The sequence below is a fragment of the Molothrus aeneus genome, chromosome 3, assembly GCF_037042795.1.
Source record: "Molothrus aeneus isolate 106 chromosome 3, BPBGC_Maene_1.0, whole genome shotgun sequence".
NCBI lineage: Eukaryota > Metazoa > Chordata > Aves > Passeriformes > Icteridae > Molothrus > Molothrus aeneus.
Window position 1 is genome coordinate 653512 of NC_089648.1, and position 27554 is coordinate 681065.

Here is a 27554-nt window from a genome sequence, read left to right on the forward strand (position 1 = left end):
CGCAGAATAAACAAAATATATTTACTTCAATCACTCAATGCAAGAACTCTCAGTATTTTTCACACTAATTGACACTTCCTGCTGCAGCCAGCAACAGAAAGCAGAGGCCCTCTTCCTTCCAGCATCTATCTGTGAACCTCACTACCCATGGCTGAAGTTCCTAAGATTTCAGTAAAAAAAAAAAAGACTGAAAGTACAAGGTTGTACTGAGAATGCACTTGTCCAAAGGTTTGAGACAGATTTCTGGTCCTATTGCTCATTTGCATACGGGGGAAGGTGAAGGGGGAAGGAGAAATTAAGTTTTCCCATGTTCATACCCTATTGATAATTTAATACATGAACAGAAAGCAAAGTTCTTCAAAACAGTTTCTTCTCCAAAATTACAGGATTAATGTTAGAGGAGAAAAAAATCAGGAGCATACTTGATGAGCAGAATCAACACCGTGGGATCATTCTAATTCCATTTGGGACACACATCCCTCATGAGTTTCTGTTCCATAAGCTTTTAAGAAAAATAAACATGTCACCGAAAGTCTTTCAAAGTACACTTCCCAAATTAGAGAAGTGATTGAGGAGCCAATGGAAAAGCACTATGTCTGAGGGGTAATTCCCTGCAAACACAAACTGTAAATGACCCTTGGAAGGGGTCCTTCCGAGCTTCCTGGAGGAAGCAGCGTGGCTCTGACACCAGGCAGAAGGGCAGGGCACTATCCCCATGCCCACTCCTTGGAGGGGGCTCCTTGGCACAAGTGTCCTGGGGGGAGAGCCAAGCAGCACTGCAGGATTTCCAGGGCTCTCCTGGCCTGTCAGCCTGCCTCCTGGAGCCTGCCTGCTGGAACCCGGATTTTTGGGTAAATAAAGCATTATGCTGCACATTTCTTCACTGTGGAATTATTTGTAAACATCCAGCTTTTGCTCCAGTCCAGAAATATTAATAGATTGGTTGAAGACAGCTGCAAACAACAAAGGAAGGCCTAAGAATTTATTTTGTTCAATGCCAGACTGCAAAAGCTTCTGTGGAAGTCACAGAGGGAAACTCCAGAACACACAAGCATTCTGTGGCAGATTGCCTTTTTCTTCAGGTACTGGAGTGCTCATTACAATCCCATCACCTGTTCATGTGCAATCTGTTCCTCAGAAACTTAATGGCAATTTTTTGCATTTTTATGCTTATGTTCTGCATTTATCTGCAATTTAAAAAGTCATACAGACTCCCCTGCAATTCACCATCAGTCATACAGGTGACAGCTGATGCCACAGTTACTCCCAGCCCATAGGACAGACCTTCCACAGCCTGTTCCACGACCCTGCCACTTTTCCCTTTACACCTTCCTCTACGTGTGCCTGATTTTTGAGCCCCTTTACAGTGCTGCTGTAAACATGACAATAACAACAACGGAGATCTTCGCTGTTGAGAATGAGCCCTCACAAAAAGGAATTTTCACAGTGTTTTCACTTTGTGGAAAAACCTGGAATCCTCACCCATAACACACAGGAACCTCCATCACACAGCCCACAAGAAAACTACAAAGCCTTGCTGGTTTTCACCACACTAGTAAAGTAATAGGTAACACAGCATTTAAACTGAATTCTGTTTTAACAGATTTGGACTAATGTCTAACTATTTTAACATTTAAACAAGTAGCATATGGACACTTAGAGGAGATCCAAAGCATTACTGAGAACACAAGGGAACTGATCTAAACATCTTGAGGGTCACTGAACTGACTTGCAGATGGTCAAATGAGAGAAGTGAGCAAGCCACTTGTTGATCAGGGCCTAAGCACCAAATCCGTGTGGCAGTCCAAAGAGAAAGAAGGGGTATTTCAAAACCAAGTCCAAGGATGGTGGCAGCCAGCAGCAGCAGAGATGATTTGGATTTGGGCACTACTACAGAGTAGATGCTCTTGGTGAACGAGCTTACCTTCTTAGGTACCATTACCCTGCCTTTTCTGAAACTACCACTTGGATCAAGTTAAAGTCACTAGTACCTCTGTGGATAAAATATTTGAAGTACTCTCTCCTTCTAAACTAGTTTTCTATTTGGAGCCCACAGTGAACATCGTGTATTCTATTAGGTTTTAGGAGTCTGTGATCATCACTGGTACTCCTACCACTTTGTAACAGCTCAAATACCCTAGCCTACTTACAAATCTGGAAGTTATCCTTTGCGAGCTTCATTTTCTCTGCTTGGAGTGTGAATGTTGCCTCATAATGGTAGATAAAAACCAGTTACCTCCCCTTGTCACAGCACAGCTACCAACAAGAGAGCTTTAAGTGACTTTCTAGGCGTACAGCTTGAAATACTGTGATTCTTTGATGCTTGCTTAAGATAAAGAAAGGCAGGTTCTAATGATAGCTGAGTATCATTTCACTTCTAAACTTACAATATTTTTTATTGTATTCTTCATCACTGGGTTTTTCCTTCCCAAAATCTATATCATAGTTCAAATAGGAATTTACAAAATCAGATTAAATCCCAACAGTTCCTACATGCTTAATAATGTAGGCCTCTCTAAAACAGCAACAACAAATGAACCATCTCTAATAACCCTACAGAAAATGGCTTCAAATTAGCAAAGAGTTTTCTGAACTATGTAGAATATGCTGAGCATCTGTAATTAAATCTCTTTCCAGTTCATAATCAAAAACTACCCCTAGTTGTATCCTCCAAATATTCTACAAATCAAAATTCCTGCCAATTATCAGGGTGAAGGGATATAGACAATGCCACATTTTCCTTAACATTTTTTTGTCCTTTGAGGTCATCTCTACACATCACCCCTTTTCCACCAAACAATAAAAGCAAAATTAAATATTCAGTTTAATTTAATGAACTACACATAAATTGACATAGAAACATTTAAAACCAGTGACAAATTCTATCAATTTCCTGAAGACATCTATAAACCAATGTTGCTCTTTTACTCCACACATGGTAGCAAAAGATTTAATCACTGCTGTCTGCTATTCAGCTATTTTATGTTATGCTTCAAACTCTCTGTAGTCATTGTTTGAGAGTATGTTGTTGTTTGATTGCTTTTTTAAATTATGGGATTAATTTTCAACTTTTGATGTGTCAGGCTTAATCCTATCATCCAAGTTGTTTGTAAATTCCCTGAACCATGGATTGTGACTGTGTCAGTTTAACACCCAGGCAAATGAGAACCAGAGACTTGCAGACAATGCTACAGAGGAAATGAATATCTCTTTGTAGGTTTGTTTTCCACTGCTGAAGATTACCTTATTATGGCAGGGCAGCACACTCTGGTCCAGCTCAATGACTCTCCTTCCTATTTTTATGCAATAGGAATGTCAAAATAAAGAAGGGAAAGTTATATTCTGCATGACCCTACTAACTGTCACATCCTAGGATCCTGGCATTGAACAGATCCTCTTTAATGGCCCAAGAGTTAGCTCTTTCCCAACTCTTAAGTTCAGCAAATATTTTCTGTTCAGATCTATAGGTTGCTCTTCTCTCAGACTTTATCTGTATGATACAAAGCAGGATAAACCACAGCCCTGTATATTTGGTCCATGATGAGTGCTATTAAATCACTGGGCTATTCAATGAACAAAGACAGACTCATCACAGTTTACAACAGGAGAGTATTGGCTCAAGCTTGAAAGGCTGTATTTAACTATACCTTATATAAACTATTTTTTTACCAGCTGAGTGGTGTCAGATACGCCAGGCATTGCACTAATCCTGGAAACTGAGCAGGGATGTGCAAAGAGGACCTTGCACACAGAACAGAACTTTGTTTGGCTTACTTACCACATAACTTTTTAGAGTAAAATGAGGATAAAATTATTGAAGTAACTTTACAAACCTCAGTCATCAACGATATGAAAATGCTGAGAAAAGGTTCTGTGGCTATGACACATTTTCTTGGGTGGAAACCACTGTGTCATTCTTCCTTATCTCTGTTCCCACTCTCCCTCAAGACTAACAACTGACTATTCTGCAACCAGCTTTGATGCAACATTTTTACTGTGATTCTCCACTTGAATGCTATCTCATATTACACAGCAAGTTACACAGAAAAAGAAAAAAAATCTCAGTTTTGCCAAATTCAGGATTTCCTGCAAGAGGATCTGTCTGTAAAACACACCTATAGCAAAACCAGCAAAGAACCCTCAGTGAAGCTCAAAGACAAAAAAGTACAAACCCAAAAAAAATGGCACTTGCCCTTAAGGCTTCATAAATGGACCCTACTTCCCTAGCAAAGTGTACACAGCCAAGAGGAAAACACAGCAGTGAAGATTTTGGTTCAAAATGTCAGCACACAATATAGATCACAAACTATTTTTTCCCCGTTTCCCAATGAAAAGCTTTCAGTTAGTTGCAAACACTGCTGTGTACCAAGAAGGCAGAGCTGCCTCTTGTGTAGGCTTCAATCAAAGCACTGCACTCCCTGAAGCAGTGAAATAAAGAACAGGGGGCTTCACACGGCAAGGGCCAGACACCAGGGCCTGGCAAGAGCCACCTTCACTCACCCATCTCTCTCTGAGTAAATGAACACACACAGCTGACCTGACTCCTGTGCCTTATTGAAAGGTGTTTATGCTTTCTCTCCTTTGGCCAAGCAACATCACACAAAGGCAGGAGATGGATTCTGTAAAAAACAACACCATACAACAACAGAAGGGCCCAGATGCAGGCACACTGCACAGAAGTTGTGTTCTGCAGTGAGAGTTCTCCTCTGTCAATCATGAGACCTCTTCACTCCATTTTGGGGCTTGAATTTCTAAGGGGTTTTTAACATTATTACTTAATTTCTTTATTAGATCTGCAACTGCCTTTCCATTACAACACTGCTTGTGGTAATGAAAATGGTGAAGAGGTATTCAGGGGAAAAACAAACACCACCATGCAAACAAGCCATGACTTTCCCATATGTAATTTGCTGACAAAGTTTGTATGACTGATTTTAAAACAGCTAAGAATTCTATCTTCTACCTTTTTTAAAAAAATCTGAAGCTAATTTTCAATTCTGATGAGACCATTCTTTTTCAAGCTAGGCAAGTTTTTAACACAAAATAAACTCATGATGTTCATCATCGAAGATAAAATGAATCAGCTGGAAAATAAATGGGAAAAAAGCCCAAGCAGAAGTGAAGATGTAATAAAGAAAAAAAAAGTAGGAGTTTGCATGTTAAATTTTAAAGCATGAACTACTTAGCCAACATCTATTTATATTAGTCATTACTGTAGCAAGTTTCAATCATACATGTTAGGAGTAATTTAATGTGGTGACTTTCTTAAGCATTGCGTGTCAGAAATATTTCCAGTCAAAAAAGAGGGAAACTAGCTAAAGACAAAAATCACCAGTCAAACTCCTGATCATTTAAGAGTCAGTGACCCATCCCACACTACCCTACATTCAAATCCTTGGCGAGAACCTTTTTCTGCCTTATAACATAAAATCATCCACATGCAACAAGGTTTTTTCATATTTCTATTTTAATTCACCCATCCTTTCACAGTCCCTGGGGAATCACAAGTCAGCAATGCAGAGGATTTAACTGTCCTTGTTTCATACTGGAATTAAAATCCATTTATATTTTGTTATTTGGCTGTATTCCTTTTCCATATTTTTCCAACCTAACTTCTTTACACACTGACATTACAGACAAACACAACACATTAAAAACACAGATAAACTGGACTGAGAAAGACCATTTATGGAATGAATTAGCATGTCCTCAGTTAAGCTACGGCATGCTACCAATACACTTCCACAGGCTCTGATCCAAAACACATTGACTCCAGTGAGGTTTGGGTCAGATCCACTGCAAAAAGAACTTAATTCAGTAGTGGTAAATTAAATCCAAAATGTATAATTTGATTAGAAATCACTTCAAGTAACACTGTGAAGAATGTTGGTGACTGCTTCACAGCTCATACAGATTTTAGTTCTTAAACTATTATTAAAAGAAGTCTGGAATTCCAACTTTTTCCAACCACACTGTCACACTTAATTGGGCAGCTGTCAACTGTTAGAAAATAACTGCAGCATCATCTCTTTTAGAAGAACTAGTGTGGGAAGTGAAACACTTCATGGGAGCTAAACTTTCTGGAGTCATGGTAATGAATCTGTTTTCATCAGGTGACCATGAGTCACCGTTTTATCAGCAGTTTAAAGGGTTTTCACAAGAGCTGAGCGTCATAGGTGCCCGTGCACAGCCATGACTGCAGCACAACAATGAAACAGGGGCCATGTGCTATGGTACCATTATTCAAGGAAAAGTCTGGCTACTGACTCAAGAAAAATACTGCAAAGTCATGGCTGAGTAAGCTCTGCAGGGAGCACAAAATGTCCCCAAACTGGAACACAAAATGTCCAGAAACAAAGCTTTTATTTGAGAATTGAAACTAAGAAATAATTTTGCTATTAAAAATAGATGCCTTTTAAGGAAGTTGTGAACTACACAGATTAACCATCAGGAAAGAATGAAAATGTGTTGTCAGTCACTCTTTTCCCATTTACTCCACAGTCCTGTCAGAATCACTCTTACACCAAATATTCAGATAGCTCCCACATACTAGAATCCATCTACATTGTCCAAAGGAAGGACAGGCTACATGATAAATTACCAAAAAACATTATTATAAATTTTCATTATCATACCATCAAGAACAAAATCTGCATTTGTCCATCACGAAACTGTTTGTACCAGGTAGTGCATGAAACATGGCTCTCTCTACCTCCCAGCCTACTAACCTCCATCTGAACCCAGCAGAAAGAATTGAAGAATGTCACCTACAGGGTAAGCTGAAGCCTCTCCCAGGACCTAAAGACACTCGGTGACCCCATGCAGCATCGCTGCTAAGCCCTCATTTGCTGGACTCAGGGAGATTCAAGTCTCCTTCTAAGTTTCCCATCCTTTCTTCCTTCAGGGCTGGACTCTGGGGTCAAGCAGGCAGCACCACCAGGATCTCCACAAAGCCAACAGTGGAGGTGTAAAATCTGGCAGTGCTGGTCAGAAATAAAGCACATGGCAAGCATCATGGAACTTACATCTTTGAATTAATTAGATTAAAAAAAAACCCCCACATTACTTAGTATGGTGGGTATTTAGAATCCCATATCACTGCCCCAGCAGTATAGTGCTCACAGTTAGCAAAAAACCCGATTTTCATGCACAAATGGTACTTTAAAAACTAATCAGATTTGAATTACCAAAAGAAGTAATGCAAGTTGAATGATCCTTTTATTCCTTATTTGAAGTGATCCCCATGAAAGCAGTGTTTCCACTATTGTTGTTTATCCCTCTGGCTTCCTATTCCTTTCTCCTTCTGCTAACACTTTAATCTCTCAACTCTTCATCCACTCATCATTTCCCTAGGCTTGAAAATTAATCCTCTGAGGTCAGTGAGGAAACTTCCATTGACTCCAGGAGATTTAGAATTATATTGTACACTTAATTTTCGTCCCACTTCTACCTCCCAACTTCCTCTTTTGTTTCTTCTGGAACTTATTTACTCATCCCTTTAGCTGTTCCATATCTGGTCCCATGAAATTGGGAATTTACTGGAGCATTAAGAAAGAGAACTAAATAGATGTCCCTCCAGCCATTATTATTGTTTGCACTTCCTATTTTAAGTCACATTCCCTCCTGCCCCTTTTTCATCATCTTCTTTAAGACTTCTAAGCCCTTTTAGACAAGTGTCCTATTTTATCTGTTTATTCAGAAACAAATATGACAGTGAGTGAAGTGTGATGCTACTTGACAATACCAATTTCAACCACCTGTATTTCCAGCTGTTCTCAGCAATACCACTTCAGGAAAGTTCCATCTCTAGAAAACCACTATTTAATGGTTAATATAACCATTTCTTAATTTTTAAAGACCCAAACAGCAAATATAAGAACACACAATACATGTAAAACTCAACAACCCTTAATCTGTTTGGAGAACACCAGCACCTCGGTTTTAGATTTAGAATACTTAAAAAATTCTATTAAATCACAGAAACCTAATCTTAGCATGTTTCTATTGAAACATTTGAGTACTCCAACCACAGGAATTTCACATAAAAATATCTTCACTTTGCAGTGAAGGGGAAAAGAAATGAACATCAGATACTGTATTTATTGGTTAATTTAACTAAGTACTCTCTAAAAAAAGACTGATTCTCAAACCAAAAGTCAGAATGCTAACATGCTCACAACTATGTACACAAAAAAGCAGCTGTAGAATCAGTCTCATAACTCTGAGCAGTCACATTATATAAAAATTTACTTTAAATATAAACAGCATTCCTTATCCTTGCTCTCCACTTGAGAGCACTACACTCATGTATCTGTGGACTTAATATAGAAGTAAACACATCTGTTATCCCTAATCACTCACTAGATGGGATAAGAGATGAATAAAAAATCAGGTAAGAAAACCTACTAATCTCCATAGTTGTTTTCTCTCCAAACAACTCCCAAGAAGAAGAAAACACATCAATTTCTCACAAAAATATTCTGGCTTAATGGTATATTTACAGGAATATAGATCAGCTAACTCAATGGACACTTTCACAGAAATGTGCACTTTAGTCTGCCAAGCCCTCTGAGATGTCACCAAGAATCATCCAGATGGGCAGAACTGGTGGAGAAATCTTTGCCAACATACTGTCACTGTATTACATTTCAGCTGGTAGCTAAAAAAAGAAAACATTGCAAGTATCATAATTGAGACTCATCTTGTTATTCCACACCCAAGCCAACCCACAGGTGTGTGAGCAGACCCCAGAATGGCCCAGCCAGGCTGTCAGTCCATACTGGGACACTGTCTGACAGGAACATGGCTTTCCACTTCCTTCTACCTGCTCTTCCAGCCTATAATGTGTTCTCTTGCTACACACATTTTCTTTCATGGAGCACTCCTAAGTTCAAAAGACAGATGTTAAGATGCCTTTGGTTTTAAGTCAGTATCTTAATGATTACATTAAGATACATCAATGTAAAAAAACCAAAGTATACAAACTGATCATATTATGATCCCACTGTCATCTTCCTGTCCAATCATACCCAGTATTCCCATCTTTGCTCCCAATATAAAACAGAAAGCTGTGCTTACTGTTTCAAATGAACTTGCCACTTAAGGCAAGCAAAAAATTAGTAGGAAGGATCAAAAAAGTTATATAAATGTCCAGCATGCAATAATTTAAATTGGTAACAAGGAGCAACAATGCTGAAAAATCAATTGCCGAGTGAGCTGGATGACCAGAGGGAACACTAAACCTACAATTATCTTAATCTAAGGCCTACAAATCGGAGACAGAACAGTGTTCCAAGTAGGAAACAAAGCAAAAAAAAAAAAAAAAAGCTTTCCTTCCAGCTGAGCTATTGAAATGTAGTAACAAGTTACTCTTCTGTCTTTGGCAAATGAACAAATTGCAGAAAACAGTAAATGAAATTTTTCTATTGAAGCCATAAAAATTACTATATTTAGTTCTGCAGCTTGGCATGAATAAAGTCAATTGACACAATTCTGGAAGAGGAATTCTTTCTAGTTTGTCCAAAGTTTTAAACAAGGCCCTAGTGATATTTTTGAAATCCATATAGAGTTCAAGATTTTGCTTTAAGCCTCACCAATTAAAGTTAAGATTTATTTCTCAGAACAGCAGTAAAATATTTTAGCAACACACAGAGAAAGATTAATTAAATTCATATGGTGGGGGTATTTTACCATGCAATGCTTATGAAATATCAATATAAAATAGAAAATTGATGATCAAATTAACTTGCATAAAATATTATCTATTGCAAATCACAAGACTGTATCATCCAGCTGCTTGGTAGGTGAAGAATGTGTGTTTAGGACCTAAAGTAGTTTCTGTATTAAGGTTTAAAGCTATTTTACTGCATCAATTAGTTTTCGATCTCTCTCAATGGCCCGTAAAGCCAAGCTCAGGCTCGCCTCTCAAATGCAGACCAATTGCTCCCTCCTCTGGAAGTCACCGACCATTACACCGGGGCGCCAAGACGAGCAGATAAAACGCGCAGCACTAACAAGCGAAGTTAAACAAATTACAGGAGGTTTCCACTCAATTACTTGATAGTCGGCTAAGATTTGACAGGCTGATAACCTGCATTTTTCATTCTCTTACCAGAAAGATTCACATATACAGGTTTACAAAATCTAAAAGCTTAAAAGTAAAGAATGTAGAAAACAAAATGAGGCACCTGAAACATGGAATCACGGAGTGGTTTGGGTTCAAAGGGATCTTAGAAACCATCCCTCCTCCAGTTCTAACGTCCTGCCAGGGGCAGGGATACCTTTCACTAGACGAGGTCAGACTGGATGGGCTCTGAGTGGCCCTGGACACTTCAAGGGATGGGGTATCCACAACTTCTCTTGGCTACCTGTTCCAGTGTATCATCACCCTCATAAGGAAGAATTTCTTCCTAATATCTAATCTAAACCTACTCTCCTTCAGTTTAAAGGCATTGCCCTTTTCCCTGTCACTACATGCTCTAGGAAACAGCCCCTTTACACGTTTCCTGTAGGCTCCTTTCAGGTACTGGAAGGCCACAATTAGGTCACCCTGAAGCCCTCTCCAGCTGAACAACCCCAATTCTCTCAGCCTTTCCTCACAGGGGAGAGGCTCCATCTTCATGTCCCTCCTGTGGACTTGCTCCAACACAGCCGTCCTGAACATTTGCAGACTCAGTAAAATACTCCCATCAGCTTTAAACACAAGGAATCTAAAATAAAGACTAGAGTATTCTCTGTACTCTGCCTGCAGTGACAAGCAGGAAATAGTTTTTAATGAAGAATCTATTGCATGGACATCTTCTGTGCAAAACTTACCTGAAAGCTGCAAAGTCTTAAAAAATATTCACATGAAATACAAATCCAGTGTATTTAAAGAAGCAAAACTTGACATACAAAATCTGTGACCTAACAAGTAAAATGTTAATCTGTGCACAAAGTGAATATTAATCAGGTCAAGGTAAAGTTAATTTTCAGCATTTGGTACATGCAAAAACTTAAAAACTTACTCTCGTTTCTCAGATACTGTAAGAAAGAAGAAGTTGTATTCCATTATCATTTTCAAAAGCTTTATCTGTGGTACTCTTACCTACAGACATGCTCAATGAGAACCTAGCCCTTGCTCAGGCAGTCAGGGATGCTAAACTCAGCAACCACAAGGTCCATGCTGAATACCAGTTACACATCCTTGCTGAATAATGAAGCTGTAATGATGCAGGTCAGACACCAAGAGTCTGCAGGCTTTATATTGAGTAAAGACATGCCAACTCACATCACTTTTTTTTATTGGGCACTTACATGAATATTGATGATATCAAGAGCTCTCAGCTGAGAAAAGCAATGCCTTCAGCCTTGGCTCCTGCTGTTATCCACATCAGTGGTGCACAGAGTCAGAGTATCAGCTAAAATGTGCTGAAAATCAAATATATTTCTCCTCTAAGTCCCTCTATCAACTCAGCAGCAGTGAATAACATGATACTATTAACCTTCCGGAAGTTTACAGTCCTGTTAAACAGTAAAAATATAAAGCAAACATGCCACTAAATGACAGCGGTTTTCCTTGGAAAAGAACACGCGGCACACAAAAAATTAAGTCCTTGGTCTTCTCATTAAACAGGTTGGTTACCCACAAAACCAAGCTTTGACAGCTTCCACAGCCTGATCACTCAGGAAGGATTTTGCAGTTGCCCTCCAAAAAATTCCAAGCATACCCACAGAAGAAAAATCTGTTGTGTTATGAAAACTCCTGGAAAAACACTTCCAAGAGAATAATATCTTGTGCTAATCACAATTAGGTTTATTTATTGATTAGCTAGTATAGTCACAGTAGTAGAATTATGAAGTGTTATGTTTATTACAGAATGTTTTGAAAAGTTTTGCTCTTCAGCTCATAACTAAAAGTCTGGGACTGTTTGCAAAATGAACTTCAATAGCATTTTATTGCATATGAAACAATCAATCCCTGAAAATGGAAGAAGAGGCAGAAAAGAGACAAATAAATTAATACTTTAAGAACATTGCTACAACTTAAACCAGGAACCCTCAGAACTGGGAAGTACATAAATAGCATTACAAGATTACAGTAAGAAAAGAATCCACCCAAAATTTTACTTCAGGTAGCAAAACAGTGTTTTATTGAGAATTCATGCAGTTTCTAATTCTTGCTGCACAACTAATCACTTTTAGTTACAGCCTTTTAATCCTCAGCTGACCCCAGACACACTCTGCCATGATACAGCAGCAATTCCAAGCTTGCTTCCAGAGGGAGAGAAAAGCTCATATAAGCTATGCTACCATGACCAGAAACCTGAAGGATGCACTTTTAGTATCAACAGACACATTCTAGGCAGTATTACAGATTTATTATTTTTTTTAAAGCTTGACATTCTGCTTACCTTAATGACAAATTTGTTGGATGCCATGATAGGTCAGTGTAAGCTGGTCCTATAAAAAAACCAATTAAAAGTGATCTCTATAGCAATTGAGAATGAATTTCACATCTGTGGCCCTTTCCTTCACGACTACGGTTCTTCAAACCCTACACTCTGTTTTTAAGAAAACAAGGAAAATTCTTATTTAAAGGACAATTACTTAGCTACCTGTGTTGGTTTCTTTAATTCAACCTCATAACTTTGGAGGCACTTTGCATCCAACACAGAAAACACAAACTTAGAACTCTTTCAAGTAAGAAGCTATAGCTTTTGGCTCACCTGGTATCCATCCATCCATACATGTTACGTATATTTAAAATTTTATATTACACACATAAAGCAGCATAACCCAACTCCTATGGTGGTTGTACAAAAGTAAAGTGAACTTTGGACTTCCTCCTCCCTTGCTTATCCCAAACAGGACCTAAATCACTTAATTTGGGATCCTAAGTGATACCATTAAAAACTAAGGAATGTGTACACATTTCTCATTGCATACTTCAATTTATTAAGTACTGTGAGAGAGCTGTCAAATTTCAGGACCTAAGTCAGGTTGGGGATATGTGTTTCTGTCAGGCACTACACTTCTATGTTTCAAAATGCAGTTGTTATCACTGTTTGACTTCAAAAAAGTGCAAACCAAGATAAACACCCACTTTAAAACTAAACGGTGAAGCACAGATGATTTTAATCGTAAGATCCCCAACAGTCCTGCACACAGAAGCTGGAATATCATCATGCCTTGTGCCATGCTGCTATCATTCTCCCTTGCACCAAACAGCCCTGGGACCGTCTCCATGCTTTCAGACTAAATCCTGACAACTTTACTGATGGCAATTTTGAGAAACACAATGGAAAGAACAGAGCTCTGGGCCACTTGAAACATCCCAGTTCAGTTCAGTCATGTAGTAAATTCAGCTGAAGTTACCCTGGCATCACTCATTTCTTTCTGGTAGCAATTTACTTTCCAGAATAATACTGTTGCAAATGTCTGCTACTACTCATGTGAGAACTGCTGGCAGGCAGCAATTCCCTCCAAATACAATTTACAAAATAATAGAAGAAAAACATAAAAAGGAAAAGGATGCACAAGAAAAGTTAGCTTTGGTTCAGTTTGCTCTTCCTGGGAGTAAGCTGACTTTGGGAGTTTGCCAACTACCCCATTCTTTGCACTGACCACACAGATAAGACAAAGGAAATAGAGCAGACAGACAAAATGTAAGCAAATCCACAGAACACAAAAAGGAAAATATTTTATGTGTGAGCCATCAGGGAAATCACTGAAGTGACACAGGTGAAAAAATACTCAATACTAAGGCATCAGAAGATGAGGAAAACTACTCATCAATTGTTCAGGAAAAGAACAACAACTAGCCCCAAAATACTTTGCCATTTCCTGTGTTTTAAAAAAACACCAAGCACCAAAAACACAGATCTGTTACAACTGCTACTGTTAGATGGCAAGATTCTGTCTCAGGGAATGCTTTTTGTGTTGCAAACCTCTAAAGTAAGCGCCACAAGGACATATGAAGATAAGCAAATATGGCAGAAAAACTCCTCACAAGACTATATACACACACACACACACATATATATATATGTGTATACAAAAAACAAGTCCTGATGTGGGATGTGTAGTACTCCAAGGCCTAAAATGTTGATACAACCTGTGCATGAAGATATGATTTAGAATCAAACACATAGGTTGCCTGTAGCTAGAGTGAGACACACTTTAAAAATAATGTGGCAGAATATCCTTCTTTCCTAAATTTGAGTCAAATGGAGCCGTGGGTACTCAGGAGAAGCCAGAAAACACAGTGACCCAGAGAGCAAGCTCAGGTGTCCTCTGCCAGCTGATGAACAGCATCTTACCTTAGCAAAGCAGCTTCCTGTGGTGAGAAATGCAGAGCTCAGAGGGAGGAGGAACTGAAAACTCCTGGCACACACTTGGAGATACAGCAGCAAGCTTCACCCACTGCCCATCCCCGGGTGGGGAGAGGGGGCACCTGGAACGGCAGAAACAAACAAATGCTCACTAAGGAACTCCGTAGGGTAAGGTCATATTAACTATTTTTGTAGTATGAAATGAACTATCACAACATAAAAAAACTTTTCCGTCCGGCACTGGTCAGTTTCCAGGACTGGATCCTAAGCTTGGGGTGAGCAGTGCAATGCTCAGCTACTCACACATCCAGTAAAGCATCCCCAGTGCTGAAAAGACACACTGCAATCTTCCCATTTGCCATTCAGGATTTCTATGCCCACTGCTGCCAATTACTCCACTTAGCCCTTGAAAAATACTCTTCCAGCCAGTCAGCGCCTTTTCTCCTCATTGTTATTCACACTCCTTCATTCATGAACTGCCCATTCACCTTTAACGCTCAATAAGGCAATTTCCAAAACATGACCCAGTCACCACAGAACTGCCTAGAACTATAGGGAGGAGAGGTTCTGAGGAGCACCAGAGGGCCACTAACAGGTACTATTATATTTTTTAACTTTTGTGGAACAGCTGAATGCAATTAACAACGAAAAATTACTATAGAATTAAAAAATTATATTCCTTTCTGCATGAAGATCAGGCATTAAATACTTGTCTTTTGGCTACAGTCAAAAACTCTGCAACTATAAACGAAATTGAAAACAAACCCATTCATTAACAAATGAATATAAAACGAGATATCCTTGACACGAGTAGAGAGAAGAGTGAACACAGGAGAAGTATAACTGTATTCACAGGAGTGTTTCTTGTACTTACAGGAGTGAATACAGGAAAAGTGAATACAGGAAAGCAGAAGAGCTAAGGAAAAGCGGAGGTCAGGGAACAAAGTTATTTGAACTTGTTTTGGCCGAGGCACTTCTGCCCGCCCACAGGAAGCCTCAGACGGCTGGGCGAAGGTGTAAGGCGGAGTGTCTACAGTAGCAGGTATGCAAAGAAGAAAAATCAGAGATATATACACGTATTTTTCTGCCTGGCCAGGCTGGGCGGGGTGAGGAACGGGACAGAGCGGCTGAGGCGGCGCCGGAGGCTGAGGCAGGCTTGGTGGGAGCCGGCCAGCACCGCCGCTAGAGTTCCGGCTGTCCAAGCCTCCCCTCAGATGTTTGACCGAGAAGAGCGGAGCCAGAACCCAAGGCACAGCCACCAGAGCCAGGCGGCATTAAGTAGCCGTGGCCGTACCCCTCCCCACGCCGTGCCCGCCTCCCACCGCTTCTCTGCCCTACCCAAAATGGCCGCGCCCGTCGCCACCACCCGCCCCGCGCTGCCCGCACGCAAAATGGCCGCCAGCGCCTGAGGCGGGCCGCGCCGCTAGTGACGCTGCGCGCGGCTAATGGCGGGCGCGAGGGGCGGTGCGGCACGTCCGGGGCCGTGCTTCCCGCAGCGCTTCTTCTTCCTGCCGGGGCGCGTTTGAACGTGTGAGGGCCGGGCGAGTGCTCTCCTCCCTGAGAAGGTTCCTCGGTAGCACCTTCCTTGCTTGCTCGCTCCCGGGGTGGGGAGAAGCCTTAGGTGCGCCGTGCCCGCAGTCTGTGCCCTCAGCCGCCGCTGCCTCTCAGCCGCCCGCGCCTCAAGGTGGCTGGGTCCGGGGAAGGAGGAGGAGGAGGAGGAGTGGGCTGTGAGGGCTCCGTAGCGCGATGGAGGGGTGGTTGGTGGGGCGGGTTACACCTGCCAGGGGCACGGAGCTGGGCCGGCTGTGGGAGCATTTCCGCTCCGAGTTACAGCTTTGTAGCCGCTCAAAGCAGTGAGGTATTTTGGTATAAAACACGAGTGTCCGTGAGAAATCCCATGAAAAGTAGTTTTTTTCCAGTTTCTCATTACATAAGGATTAATTTGCTCTCTTTGTAATGGTGCTACTTCTGAATACTATAAGGTGGTCAGGCAAAGCTGCACAAAGGTAAAGTGGTGTCAGAAGCTTCACACCTTGCTTTGCCTGCAATTTCAAAGTTCTGCGTTGCCGTAGGAGCCCAGCTACTCATTGAATTTTATTAACTCTAGGGGGAAGGTGTATTTTGAACCTGCTTTTGGGCTTCAGATGCTTACCACCTGGGCAGTAGTGCTTGTAATTAGATAAAGCTTTGTTGTGTTTAAGATTTAGCATGCCAAAACTCGAAGCAAATGCAGCAATTAACATTTCAAAATGTCTCAATTGAGGTTATTTTTTTTTTTGGTTCATAAAGTAAGGCTTTTTGTTTAGTGTTTTAGTCATCTGCTGCACTGCAATTAAAGGTATTAACATTCCGCTTCATCTGTTCAGTGTTGTTATTGTAGAGTAAGAAAAAAAGGATTTCTAGAATATGTTTAAAATAATAAATTATCTTTACCTAGGTAGATGCCAGTTTGCAATGGGTCTTAAAACCTTCTGGAAGGACAACAAAGTTCTGATTGTTATGGGAGCTAGCCTGGGGCTAGTGCACTGGGGCTGGTATTACTTGAAGTCCAGTCCTATTTTCCAAGTGAAGACAGAGGATTTTTCTCCAGACCGTGAAATTCTGGCATTCATGATGCAAACCGCTCGCAAAAGTAAAGAAAAATAGCATTAGTACTTTGATTTTTGGGTAAGTTGCCTAATTAGTTGTATCTGTGTCTTTGAGGGAGAAGATGAATTAATTGAGAATTTTCAAACATACAGCCTTGGTGTTCTAACTTTAGTCTTTTGGAGTTTTATCCTCCTTTGCATCTGAATTAATTTTTTGTACGTACATGGACCCAAAAAGTGCATCATAAGTCTCAAAAACTACTGCTAAATCCCACATAATGAGATCAATTAAGTGAGGGTATTATATGTCTTAAAGACATTTTAAAACAAGCTCCAGTAACTTCAGGACAGCAGTCAAACTCATGAGACTGGATCTATAACCGTGTCCTTTTAGGCTTAAAATTGCCCAGAAATAATTGTGACTGTACATATTAACATATTCTGTGTCAGTAGGGATGGTGATTACAGCAGAGAATGAAGCAAAATGAAGTACAAGTGTAAATACTGTAGAGTTCACATAGAAACGTAAATAAGCATTGACTTAAGTTTTACTGTTGTAAGAACTGAAAAACTTTCTTTGTGGGCCTCTTGAAGTAAGAAACCTTTGTTTGAGCCAGATTTCTTGAAGTTGTTTGAACATCAAAAGCTGTTTCTGTTGCCTGGCAGGCAATGCTGACTGGTTGAGTTCTTTTGTTCTTGTGTAAAATCAGGTGGAAATTGTTGTAGTTTTGGTACTTCAGTGAAGTTGATGGTAGCCTGCTACTTACAGACCTGCTGGTAAGAGTACAGACCAGTGGTCAGAATTGAAGTTACTGATAAACAGGTATAATTGATGCACTCTCTGTGTTTGTAGTAAAATCATATTAGTAGATTTTCTCAGTTAAAAAGCATTATAGAATGCATAGGCCAGTGGAGGTTCAACAGGCCCAGTGCTGTGTCCTGCACTGGGGTCGCAGCCCCATGCTGAGTTATAGGGAAGAGTGGCTGGAGAGATTCCTCGGAATGCTGTGACAGCAGCTGAACGTGAGCCAGCGTGCGCTGACAGTGACTGTTCCCTGTGCTCGGCACTGCTGGGGGACACTGAGCTACTGAATGAGTCCTGAGAAGGGCAGTGCTCCTGTGAGCAGTGCTGAGGGAGCTCGGGGTCTTCAGCCTGGGGAAAAGAAGGCTCAAGGCAGCCTTATTATTGTTTCCTACAACACCTGGGAGGATGCTGCAGGCAGCTGGGGGTCAGTCTCTTCTCCCAAGTGACTAGTGCTAGGACAAGAGAAAATGGCTGCAGGTTGCACCAGGGGAGGTTTAGATTGGATATTAGGAAAACTGTCTTCACAGGAAGGGTTGTCAAGCACTGGCACAGGCTGCCCAAGGAGGTGGCCGTGTCACCATTCCTGGAGGTGTTTAATGGGTGCACAGATGGCATTTGGGGATGTGGTTCAGTGGTGGCTTGGCACTGCTGGGGTAACAGCAGGACTCAACTTCAAAGGTTTTTTCCAACCTAAATGATTTTTTGATGCAGTATTTGTCCTTCTGTGACTTTTTCCGGTGAAAACTAAGATAGGTCAAGCTATACAATATTTTTAGAAGATTTTTTGTTAGAACTCGGACTTAGTATTCCAACAATTATTCTAATATCTTTCTGGTTTTTATTGTAGGTATAACTAAGCTTGAAGGTTTTCATCTGTGTCTGTTGCCAGAAAAGATGAAGAAAACTTCCTGGAGTAGGAAGAACTTTCTGCTTGTAGCAGGACTGTCACTTATAGGTGTTCATATAGGAAGCATGCTTGTGAACTTTGTTGCGAAAAAGTCTGCTCAATCTCATTCAGAAGCCAGAAGAGATCGTCCATAATGAAATAGCTTCCTGCTGTCACTATTTTTCCATTTTGCAACATGATTTAAGCCTCGTTTTAAGAGAGCTGTGATGAGTAGTTTCAGGAATGTTAAATATACTGTTTTGCACTGAAAATAATAATCCTTGCCTGCAAAGAATTAAGATGTACTACTCCTAAAATTTAAAAGTGCAATGAGTTATAGATCCAAGTAAAAATGAAATGTGTTTCTGGCTAGAATTAAAATCTTATCTTCAGAATGTCTCGCCTTGAAGCTAAAAAGCCTCCGTTATTTATTAGTGAGCCGCTAACTAGAGATGCAGTGAGTCAGTCGCTGTCTCTGCTGAGCGGGATATTAAAATCTTCCTACGGTCCTGCTGGTCGACTCAAGCAGCTCCACAATGGTGTGGGGGGCTGTGTTTGTACCACTTCCCAGTCCTCAGCCCTCCTGGGGCACCTTTCCCTCAGCCAGCCCGTGCTGCGTGTCCTGACAGCCTCTGTACGGAACCACGTGTCACGGTTCAGTGACTGTGGCTTGTTCACTGCCATCCTTTGCTGTGGCTTCATCGAAAATTTCAGGAGCCTGAATGTTGCACCTTTTACTGTCATTAAAATAAGCAAGCATCTTCTGAGTCTGTGCATGGACCACCTGAAATCTGAGGCCTGTGGTTGCCGGGTGTCTGTGGATTTTAGCAGTGTTGAGACCCTTGTTTGTTTGGTTCGGAGCATTTTAACAAGCAAACCTGCTTGCATGCTTAATAAAACTGAAGTTGATCATCTCACCTCACTGGTTTTAAAGGCTTTTATATTTACTGTTCCACGTCACGTTGAGACTAATGCTGTTTTAGGGAAGTGTGTGGTAATACCTGTGAAAGGTGGAAGAGTTGTGGATTCTACAGTCCTTCCTGGACTGCTGATAGAAGCGCCAGAAATCCAGTTGGGAAAACCACTTGCTGTCAAAAGGACCGGTTCAAACATGATCAACATTGCCCTTTTCAGTGTGTCCATGTCAGGGGACGGCTCTAACCCTGAGGAAGGAACTATAGCAGTCCATCACGGAGTTTCTCTGGAAGTGTTGGAGCTGAATCAGTTGCTGAATGTGGGGAAGCAGCTGGTTAAGGATGAGGTGGGCCTTGTGGTGTGCCAGAAGGTGATGCATCCCTCCTTGAAGCAGTTCCTGAAGGAGCAGGGTGTCGTGGCTGTGGACAGGGCTGGGCTGTCCCTGATGGAGCCCCTGGGCCGTGTGACAGGTAACAGGCCAGTTCTCTGCCTGAGCCATCGTCCTGCAGCCGTCACTGTGAGGAGAGCTGGCCTGGTGTCATGGCACAGGAAGGTCTCTAATTTCCCTCTACCTTAGCCACCGAGCAAGAGTTGCTCTTTTCTAGCCCAAAAACCATTTTTCGAGGTGACTAGGTCTTCTGTGTGGGTCCTGATGGTGGCATACCACAGGTGGTACTGCTTGTGGCATGAGGGATTTCCAGTTCCAGTTTGTTTTCAAACTTTGATTCAAGGCAAATGAAACAGTTACTTTCTTTAATCTCAAATTGCCACCACGTCTCGCACTCTAAATGTGTTGCTTTCTGTGATTTCCGTTGTGAATTGAAATGACAGGTATTGAACAATGTATATAACTTAAAAAGCCAAGAGGAATAAAGGTGAATGCTTTATGAAATGCATCAGCTAGCTGTTCTGATGCTGCCACATACTGTTTTCTCCTTTTTTAATTGACAGGTTCACAGCCTATAGCTTCCATACATTCGTTGCCTCCTGGCTGTTACGGCAGCTTGAAAGATTTGTGTGTTGAGAGTTTTGCTTCAAAGCATTTTCTACATCTAATTCCTGAGGACACAGTTATCTGCAGCCTGATACTCTGTAACAGGAGTGAAACAGCATGGGATGAGTTGAAGGTAGGTAAATTTTCTCAAAATATTTTCTTGGAAAGTCATGTTTTTAATGGAAAAGTACTGAGAAATATGAAATACATTGAGTTTAGAAACATAGTTTTTTCAGTACAAAAATTAAGTTTATTTGTTTCCAGAATTTCAAAATCCTTGAAGGGCTCATGTTCATTTAATGGCTCTGTTTTAATACAGGAAATTGTTTAGGGACAGGTACATCTTTCACCTGTTCTTGAGGCCACTGCTGGGTAAATAGTCTCATTTTCATTACTTGATCTATGAGAACATTAAAATCAAAACTACCTAGCAAAAAGCCAGCAGCAACACATACAATGATAGTCAAGCATTGTTTTGCATTGAACAGTTGGTCTGGAAGTGTCATTGATACTGATTGACTTTTTATATATAGACCTGTTTTGAAAAAAGAAGGATAAAATGCAGCTTTTTATTTCTGCCTTTCCATAGTGTGGACAAATAAAGGGAATTTCTCATTAAGTGAACAAGGTCTTGGAAATCTCTCAGCAGCTTTATCCACATGTAATTCAACTTTATGGAATCTCTACCAGAAATTACTGAAAATTTTATTTTCAGTGTTTTTTTCAATGGGGACAAATCCTATTAATTGTGGTGTGTCTAACAAGAATTTCCTGTGATTTTCAGCGTGTCTGTGAAACTGCAGAACACGTGTTGCAGTTAACAGTGAAGGAACCTTTGGCATTATTAGGAGGGGGCTGTACAGAAACTCACCTGGCTTCATACATAAGACACAAGGTACGTAAGGTGTAAGGGTTTCAAAGATGCCTAGTGTACTAAAGAAACAAGAATTTATGTAGAATCACTGCGACAGTAAAACACTTGTCTCTTTCTAGATTTATGTGGCATTTTTGCTAACTACCAATATAAAATAAGGAGTCTATTTGAAGCACTCAGTTTTATTTATATCTTTTAAACTTAACACTATGTTTGTACTTGTTGATCTTAATTTAGTATCTGTTGTAGTAACTGCATGTTTTTAAGTGTTGAAAATATGTAGAGTTTTTATATTGAAAGATGATCATGCAGAACTCCACTTTGACTTTCCTATTGTGGGATAATAATGAAACATTTTTTAGTTAGAACTGAACCATCTGTTTTGGGGGGGAAAAAAAAGCAGCAGTATGATACATGCTTAAAATTATTTCTGTGAAACAGTGTTCCAACTTTGCTTTCCTGGTTCTGGTTTCTTTTTTAGAGTTCTAGCCTGCCTGCCAGCACTTTCAGAGACCTGGGTTGTTCTCAGACACAGTACCAATTGGTTGCTGAGGGGTTTTGCCGTTCCCTGGAGTCTGTAGCTCGCTCTCTGAGTCACGATGGAGAAGAAGTCCTGACAGATGTGGTGTATGGGCACTGCTGGTTTGTTCCCCCAGGTTCTCCCTGTGTCTCCAGGTGGTCAGGTTTAGTTTCAAAATGTGGCTGTGGGGTGAGTGGTAGCACAGAAGACCTCAGCTGGAGCTGTTTGCAAGGCCAGTCTGGCTCTCCTGTTTTGCAGGGCTGCCCTCAAGAGCCCTCAGTAAAGGTTGCTGACCTCCGGGTCCTGGATTGCTTTGCTGCCAAGTGCAGTGGCCTGCAAGTAGCTCTGGAGACAGCCAACCTGATTTTGGATCTCTCATACATAATTGAAGATCAAAATTAGCTCTGATCTAATGTGATTTGTGTTGTTTAGCAAGACAACACTGAATTGAAGGCAGGCTAATGTATAATGTGTTAAAATATTTGAATGGGTTAGAGGGTGGACAGCAGACAGAAATTTTAAATTCAACAGCTGGTCATTGAATACTCTTCTCATTGTTAATCTGCTGTGCTCTCAAGCATTTTCAAATGTTCAACCTGTTCCCTCTGCATTAAGGAAAGTTTTGGATGTTGGTTAGCTCTGTGGCATCTTCAAAGGAATGGGAAAAATGGATTCACTTGCTGAGAAACTATGTTATGTATTAGGATTTATACAGTCTCAGCAAAAGCTTTACACATCTAAAGAGACTTGAATCACTGGTATTTTTAATTTTGTAGGTAAAAAAAAACTTAGCAGATACCTTGAGCCACTTGTTTTGAATTTTGTCCTGAAGTTTTTGTCACCATATACCATATATACATGCAGTTTCTATTTCTAAATGGTGAAAGATTTAAATTCATATATGTAATTTATTTAGCAAGTTATAAAAACTCAACCTGTAGCTCTTAAGGTAGCAGGTAGGTAATAGAAGATTTGAAAAGAAATGACAGACTGGGTGGAAAAAACTTTTGTACGTGGACCTTGATTATCTTCTGTGGAATACAGGGCAGTCTATAATGAAGTTTCTATCATTCAAGCAAAGCTGCAAGAATGTCCCACTTACCATTCAATTAACTCTTTGACTGTGCATGGCTTCTTTTAATGAAGTAAGGCTTTAAGCTGCTCAGACTTGTTTTGATCTTTAAATAAGACTGTAGACTGAATGATCAAAACTTTTTCTCATTCTCAGCTTGCATGCAAGATCAAAAAGGGTGCTACATTTTCTTAAGCTCATTTTCTTTGCCACTTTTCTTCTCCCTCTTTGTCTTCAGCCACAAGGGACAAATCATGCATGGTGCATTTCCAGAAAACATCCGAGTCAGTTGTCGTATAGTCTGCTTATTTTTTTCCTGCTCGCTTTAGATTTTAATATATTTATTTACTGCATATAAGCAGTAGAATTGTTATATATAACTCAGTTTTGAAATATGTAATTAAAACCTGATCTTTCCAGGCCTTTTGTACAAAGTTCTTTTAATTTTGAGAACATAAGTAATCATTTTCTCCCTGGGAAAAAAAAAAGAGTTATTTAAAGTTCTTTATCTTTTTATGACCTGAAATGATTGCTTCAGTGCTGTAAGGCTTACTTTGGGGACTTGTGCAAGAATGTTACAAGGGTTGAGAATGGAGGCTGCTGAAGGCTGGTTTGAAAGCTAATAAGGCTGCTTTCATATCTTGATCCTCCCATATGCTGTGAACTATATGAAAACAACAGGAATAATGAAGTGAAATGATGGTGCACATTTTAAGGCACAGAAGAATCTTGGTAGTACTTCATCTAATTATGACTCTCCGACCCAGAGTGCTGAATTATACTATTTGACTTCCTATAATAGCAGCTTGTTATGCAGTGTGGAAAATGTTGAGTTTAGTGACTACAGCTGTGAAGTGAAAATTAAGACAATATTCAAGCAGAAGCAGTTGTGAATGTTCTTTTGTCTTGGTATCTGAAGGTCGAATCACAGGTCTTGAATCAGAGCTGACAATGGTTTTTATTCTCCCCCAAAAAGAAAGTCACAGAGTAAAAAGCTGAAAAAATTAAATTTTATTTTTGCTAAGTAGCTAAAAATCATTTATACCTGAACTAAAGATTTTTTCATATATAGGTAACTTTAATAACAATGAATTTTTGCCTCCTGCTATAACTAAAAAGGATAAATAAGCAGCTTGCTCTGCTGTTTATGGACAGTATAGGTTCAGTTCTCAGTTGTACTACAGTAGGCTTGAACCTTTAGTGTTTAGTGTGGTCTCATCTTTGAGGGGTAACATAGGAGGAGTACTTTGGATAGTTTTTAAAATCCAAGTGAAAAGAATTTTGACTCAATCTAACAGCAACATAAAGTAACTTTTGAACTTGATGTTTTCTAATAAAATTTGGGTGCAAAAATGGTTGGGTTTCCCTGTGTGTTTCAAAGTTGACAGAATGAAATATGCCGTAATGCCTCTGAGAAGCCACTCTGGTTTTATTCCTGTTCCCCTTGGCATTTGGTTGGAATTCAAGATCAGCGATGTCAGACATATCAGCAATCCTTACTGTATCATGTCTTCAGAGTCTGTGCTCTGCTGTTCAGAGTGAATGTTTGTGTGATGCTAATCCTTGAAGACAGGCTAGAAACAGGTTTGTGACTTTGGGAAGCTTCACCTTACTATATTGGTGGCATAACACTGGTTTGTTGGTTTAAATTTTTTTTTTAATTTTTTTATTCAAGTGTTTGGGGTTTTTTAGGCTGAGCAGCCGCTACAGTGTTAGATCTGTCCCAGTAAGGAGGGTATTGATTGCTGTCAAAGCTTGTAAGGAAAATAGTGCTTGGAATATCACAGGCACAGCAGAGCTTGTACAAAACAATTCACACCTTACCCAAAACCTGTACTCTTGAGTTTTACTTGTGCCCTTATTTTGCTGTGCTGGTTAGCAAAATGTGGTATATATCACATTTTCAGCAGTGCCATGAGATCTGAGTCATGTAAGTATTACACTCTTCAATCTCAGAAAAATCAATATCTTTGAGTCATGTCATAGGAAGAACTTTAACTGGATCTGCATTTACTGCTGTTCTGAAGATGCAGAAACAGTCTGACTTTATTGCAAAGGGACTGCCTCCAGCATGCTTACAATCTGCCAGTCAGACTTTTTGAGAAGCCATATTACAATGGGTACTTCTAGAATATTAGTAGCTTTTATCCGTTATTGTAAATACAAGTCATTTCTATGTTTGTCAGCAGGGACAAGTTGCACAGTACTAATAAATAACTTTTTGACCAGTAACACTGTGATATTAAATTCTCAGTTAAGAAATACCTTTGCTTTTTGTCTGTATGCATTGCCTGGTTTAAATTAGTCTTGCACATCATAAGCTCAAAAGCATATACAAATTAATTCTCTATGCTGGAAGCAGAAGTGTAGTTACAGTGTTTGTAAGTAGAGCCACCATGTCATTATTTCAGGCACCAGTAAAATTAAGTGCAGAACAGGTTCCAGGATTGGGCTGCTTGACCTAATCATTAAACACATTTTATTTTCACACCTTACTGCAAACATCTTTATAAACTTGAGCTTTTAAATCTGCTTGCACATGAAAAGCTTTTATTCGAGCTTTTATCAAGTGCCTGGAAGGCCCCAGCTGTTTGTGTCTGCCTTCTGGAAACTGATTACTAGTGTCCTTGTTATTTTTTGTCTGGAGAACATCAGCTCTCTTCAGGTACACATTAAGTACACATTAAATACTAGCTGCTTTTTTTTTTGTTTTGTTTTGTTTTTTTCTTTTTCCTAATAATATTACATGATGTCTGCTAAGCGTTTGTGTGGCAGCACTGCAATGTCAACAGCTATACCTGATTGGTAACCCTCTTTTTATAAACCATTATATTTAGTCTCTTTAAGGCTTTATGACATTGGTGGACTGATATGTTATCCCTGATAAAAAACCTGTGAGGTTTGGGGAAAACAGAGTTCCCTAATCTGCGACAATGACTCTGAAGGACCCTGAGTCACCGTTTGCGTGTGGGCTGTGCAGGCCCTGCTGATTGATGGATGGTGCTCTCGGGCAATGGCTAAATGGTTTTTCCAGGGAATTGTAGAACTGTGGTACCTTCAGTTCTTGGAAGACTTTGTGACTTATTTAAGAGCCAGAAGCAAAACTATTTCACCCTCATTTATTACTGTGTAATTAATATTCCTCCTGGCACGCACCTGCCACGTACCTGCCCAGCCACTTGCTGACGCCTCAGCTCAACAGAGGGAGAAAATGGGATGAAAAACCTCCTGGGTCCAGATAAGGCTCTCCTGCTGTGTTTCCCACTCTTCTGCCCTAAATTCCTCGCTGCCAAGTGGCATTTTGCCCATTTTTTAGATGTGTTTAAGGGGAGCCACTGCAGGTGCAGGGCAGCTGCTGGAGCCAGGTGCTCCCCACAGGGCTCCTGAGGTGCCTCACGGGCGCCATTTTGAGAGCCCTCACGACGGCTGCTGGAGGGTGCAGAAAAATCGCTGCGTTTAATGAAACCTGGAAATCACTAGGGCTCTCAACAAAGCCCAGTCCTGGGAAAGGTGCAGGGAAAATGGGGTTTTTCCTTGTGCAGTGAGTGCTTCAGGAGGGACAGGCACCCTGGAGATCTGACCTCAGAAAAGGTACAGACAAAGAAAATCCTGGGTCCCCTTTGCCAAGGGTGGTTTGAAGCCGATGGTTCCTGATGGCGGTTATGCAGGGCAGCTGTGACAGACTGCCCTGCTCCCCTCAGAGATCAATCCCACCTGTGGAGAAGCAAGGGTGGATGGTGTGCTGGAGGACTGGGGAGCTTTGGGGATTTGGGCACTTTCTGGCAAGGCGAGATCGCTTCCCAGGGGCTTTGAAAAGGGGAAAGGCCCAGCAGCACTTCATGAGGGAGCTCCCACCGTACAACCACCTACCCACAGCCATGAAGGCTCCTCAGCAGGGCCTGAGGGCAGGAGCATGGGAGAGAGACAGGATTGACCCACGGCCCCTCCATCATCACATGAACTGCAGTCCACAGGGTGACTCCAAAAAGTGAGTTTTAATTTACTTACTTTTACATTTTCTCTGCACCAGCACTGTGCCTGCTAAGCAAGTAGTTGTGTGACATGGCTGCCTGTTGATGCCAGCTCTTTTCCTCTTTTTCTGCTTTCCATTGCTTCATTTTTAAGCAATGAAATATTTTTTCACTAACTAATGAAGGTAGGAAAATTCTTCACTTGGTTTTGCATACCTTACCCCTGGTATGCTGTGTTTCTTCTTTGGGATTGCCAGCAGAAGTGAGGAAAAGAAAATTAAATTTTCAGTTTTTACTTGTGTTCTTTTTGGATATTTAAAATCATGATCCTGGGAAGCATGTCCTGAAGCTGCCTGTCCTTGCACCACTGAAGTGTCATGTAGTTGTGATCAGCATTGCACTGACCTTCCATTGTTTGTGTTTGACCCAGATATCTTTGCTGAATCAGGTTTTGAACTGTCCTGTCAGGGTGCTTTACTTGTAATTGTGAATTTGTCTATAAATTATTCTGTTTTGTTCCATAAATTGTTTGGTCTGGCCAGTCAGATGTATTAATGTTCTGCAGCTGGGAACATTTCTAATTGAAAGTTTTTTTCAGCTGAAACAAGGTTATTTGG

At 40.6% G+C, this 27554-nt stretch overlaps 4 protein-coding genes across 8 annotated transcripts in view; 3 read left to right on the forward strand and 1 right to left on the reverse strand.

Moving 5' to 3' along the window:
- SLX4IP (SLX4 interacting protein) overlaps positions 1-15520 on the reverse strand; it is a 69755-nt gene extending 54235 nt beyond the window's left edge. The window contains exons 1-3 of the mRNA XM_066545996.1: positions 15187-15520; positions 14301-14434; positions 12393-12441 (exon numbers count right to left, since the gene is read on the reverse strand). Of these exons, the coding sequence (XP_066402093.1) occupies positions 12393-12419 (27 nt within the window). The 5' untranslated portion in view covers positions 12420-12441; positions 14301-14434; positions 15187-15520. The remainder of the gene's footprint in view (positions 1-12392; positions 12442-14300; positions 14435-15186) is intronic.
- Positions 15521-15822: 302 nt separating this feature from the next.
- Positions 15823-16958, forward strand: LOC136554190 (uncharacterized). Of its 5 annotated transcripts, none has more exons than XM_066546001.1 (2): positions 15823-15996; positions 16750-16958. In XM_066546001.1, the coding sequence occupies exon 2, from the start codon at positions 16767-16769 to the stop codon at positions 16956-16958; it is 192 nt and encodes a 63-aa protein (XP_066402098.1). In that variant the 5' UTR covers positions 15823-15996; positions 16750-16766. The 5 variants fall into 5 exon arrangements, with proteins under 5 accessions (XP_066402098.1, XP_066402096.1, XP_066402095.1 ...); XM_066545999.1 differs by having other exon boundaries at positions 15836-15885; XM_066545998.1 differs by having other exon boundaries at positions 15849-15933.
- Positions 16959-18599: 1641 nt separating this feature from the next.
- LOC136554192 (uncharacterized) lies at positions 18600-18988 on the forward strand. Its single transcript, XM_066546003.1, has one exon. The coding sequence runs from the start codon at positions 18600-18602 to the stop codon at positions 18744-18746; it is 147 nt and encodes a 48-aa protein (XP_066402100.1). The 3' UTR covers positions 18747-18988.
- Positions 18986-25230, forward strand: MKKS (MKKS centrosomal shuttling protein). Its single transcript, XM_066545995.1, has 4 exons — positions 18986-19976; positions 20458-20633; positions 21285-21395; positions 21856-25230. The coding sequence occupies exons 1-4, from the start codon at positions 18986-18988 to the stop codon at positions 22294-22296; spliced, it is 1719 nt and encodes a 572-aa protein (XP_066402092.1). The 3' UTR covers positions 22297-25230.
- The last annotated feature ends 2324 nt before the right edge of the window (positions 25231-27554 follow it).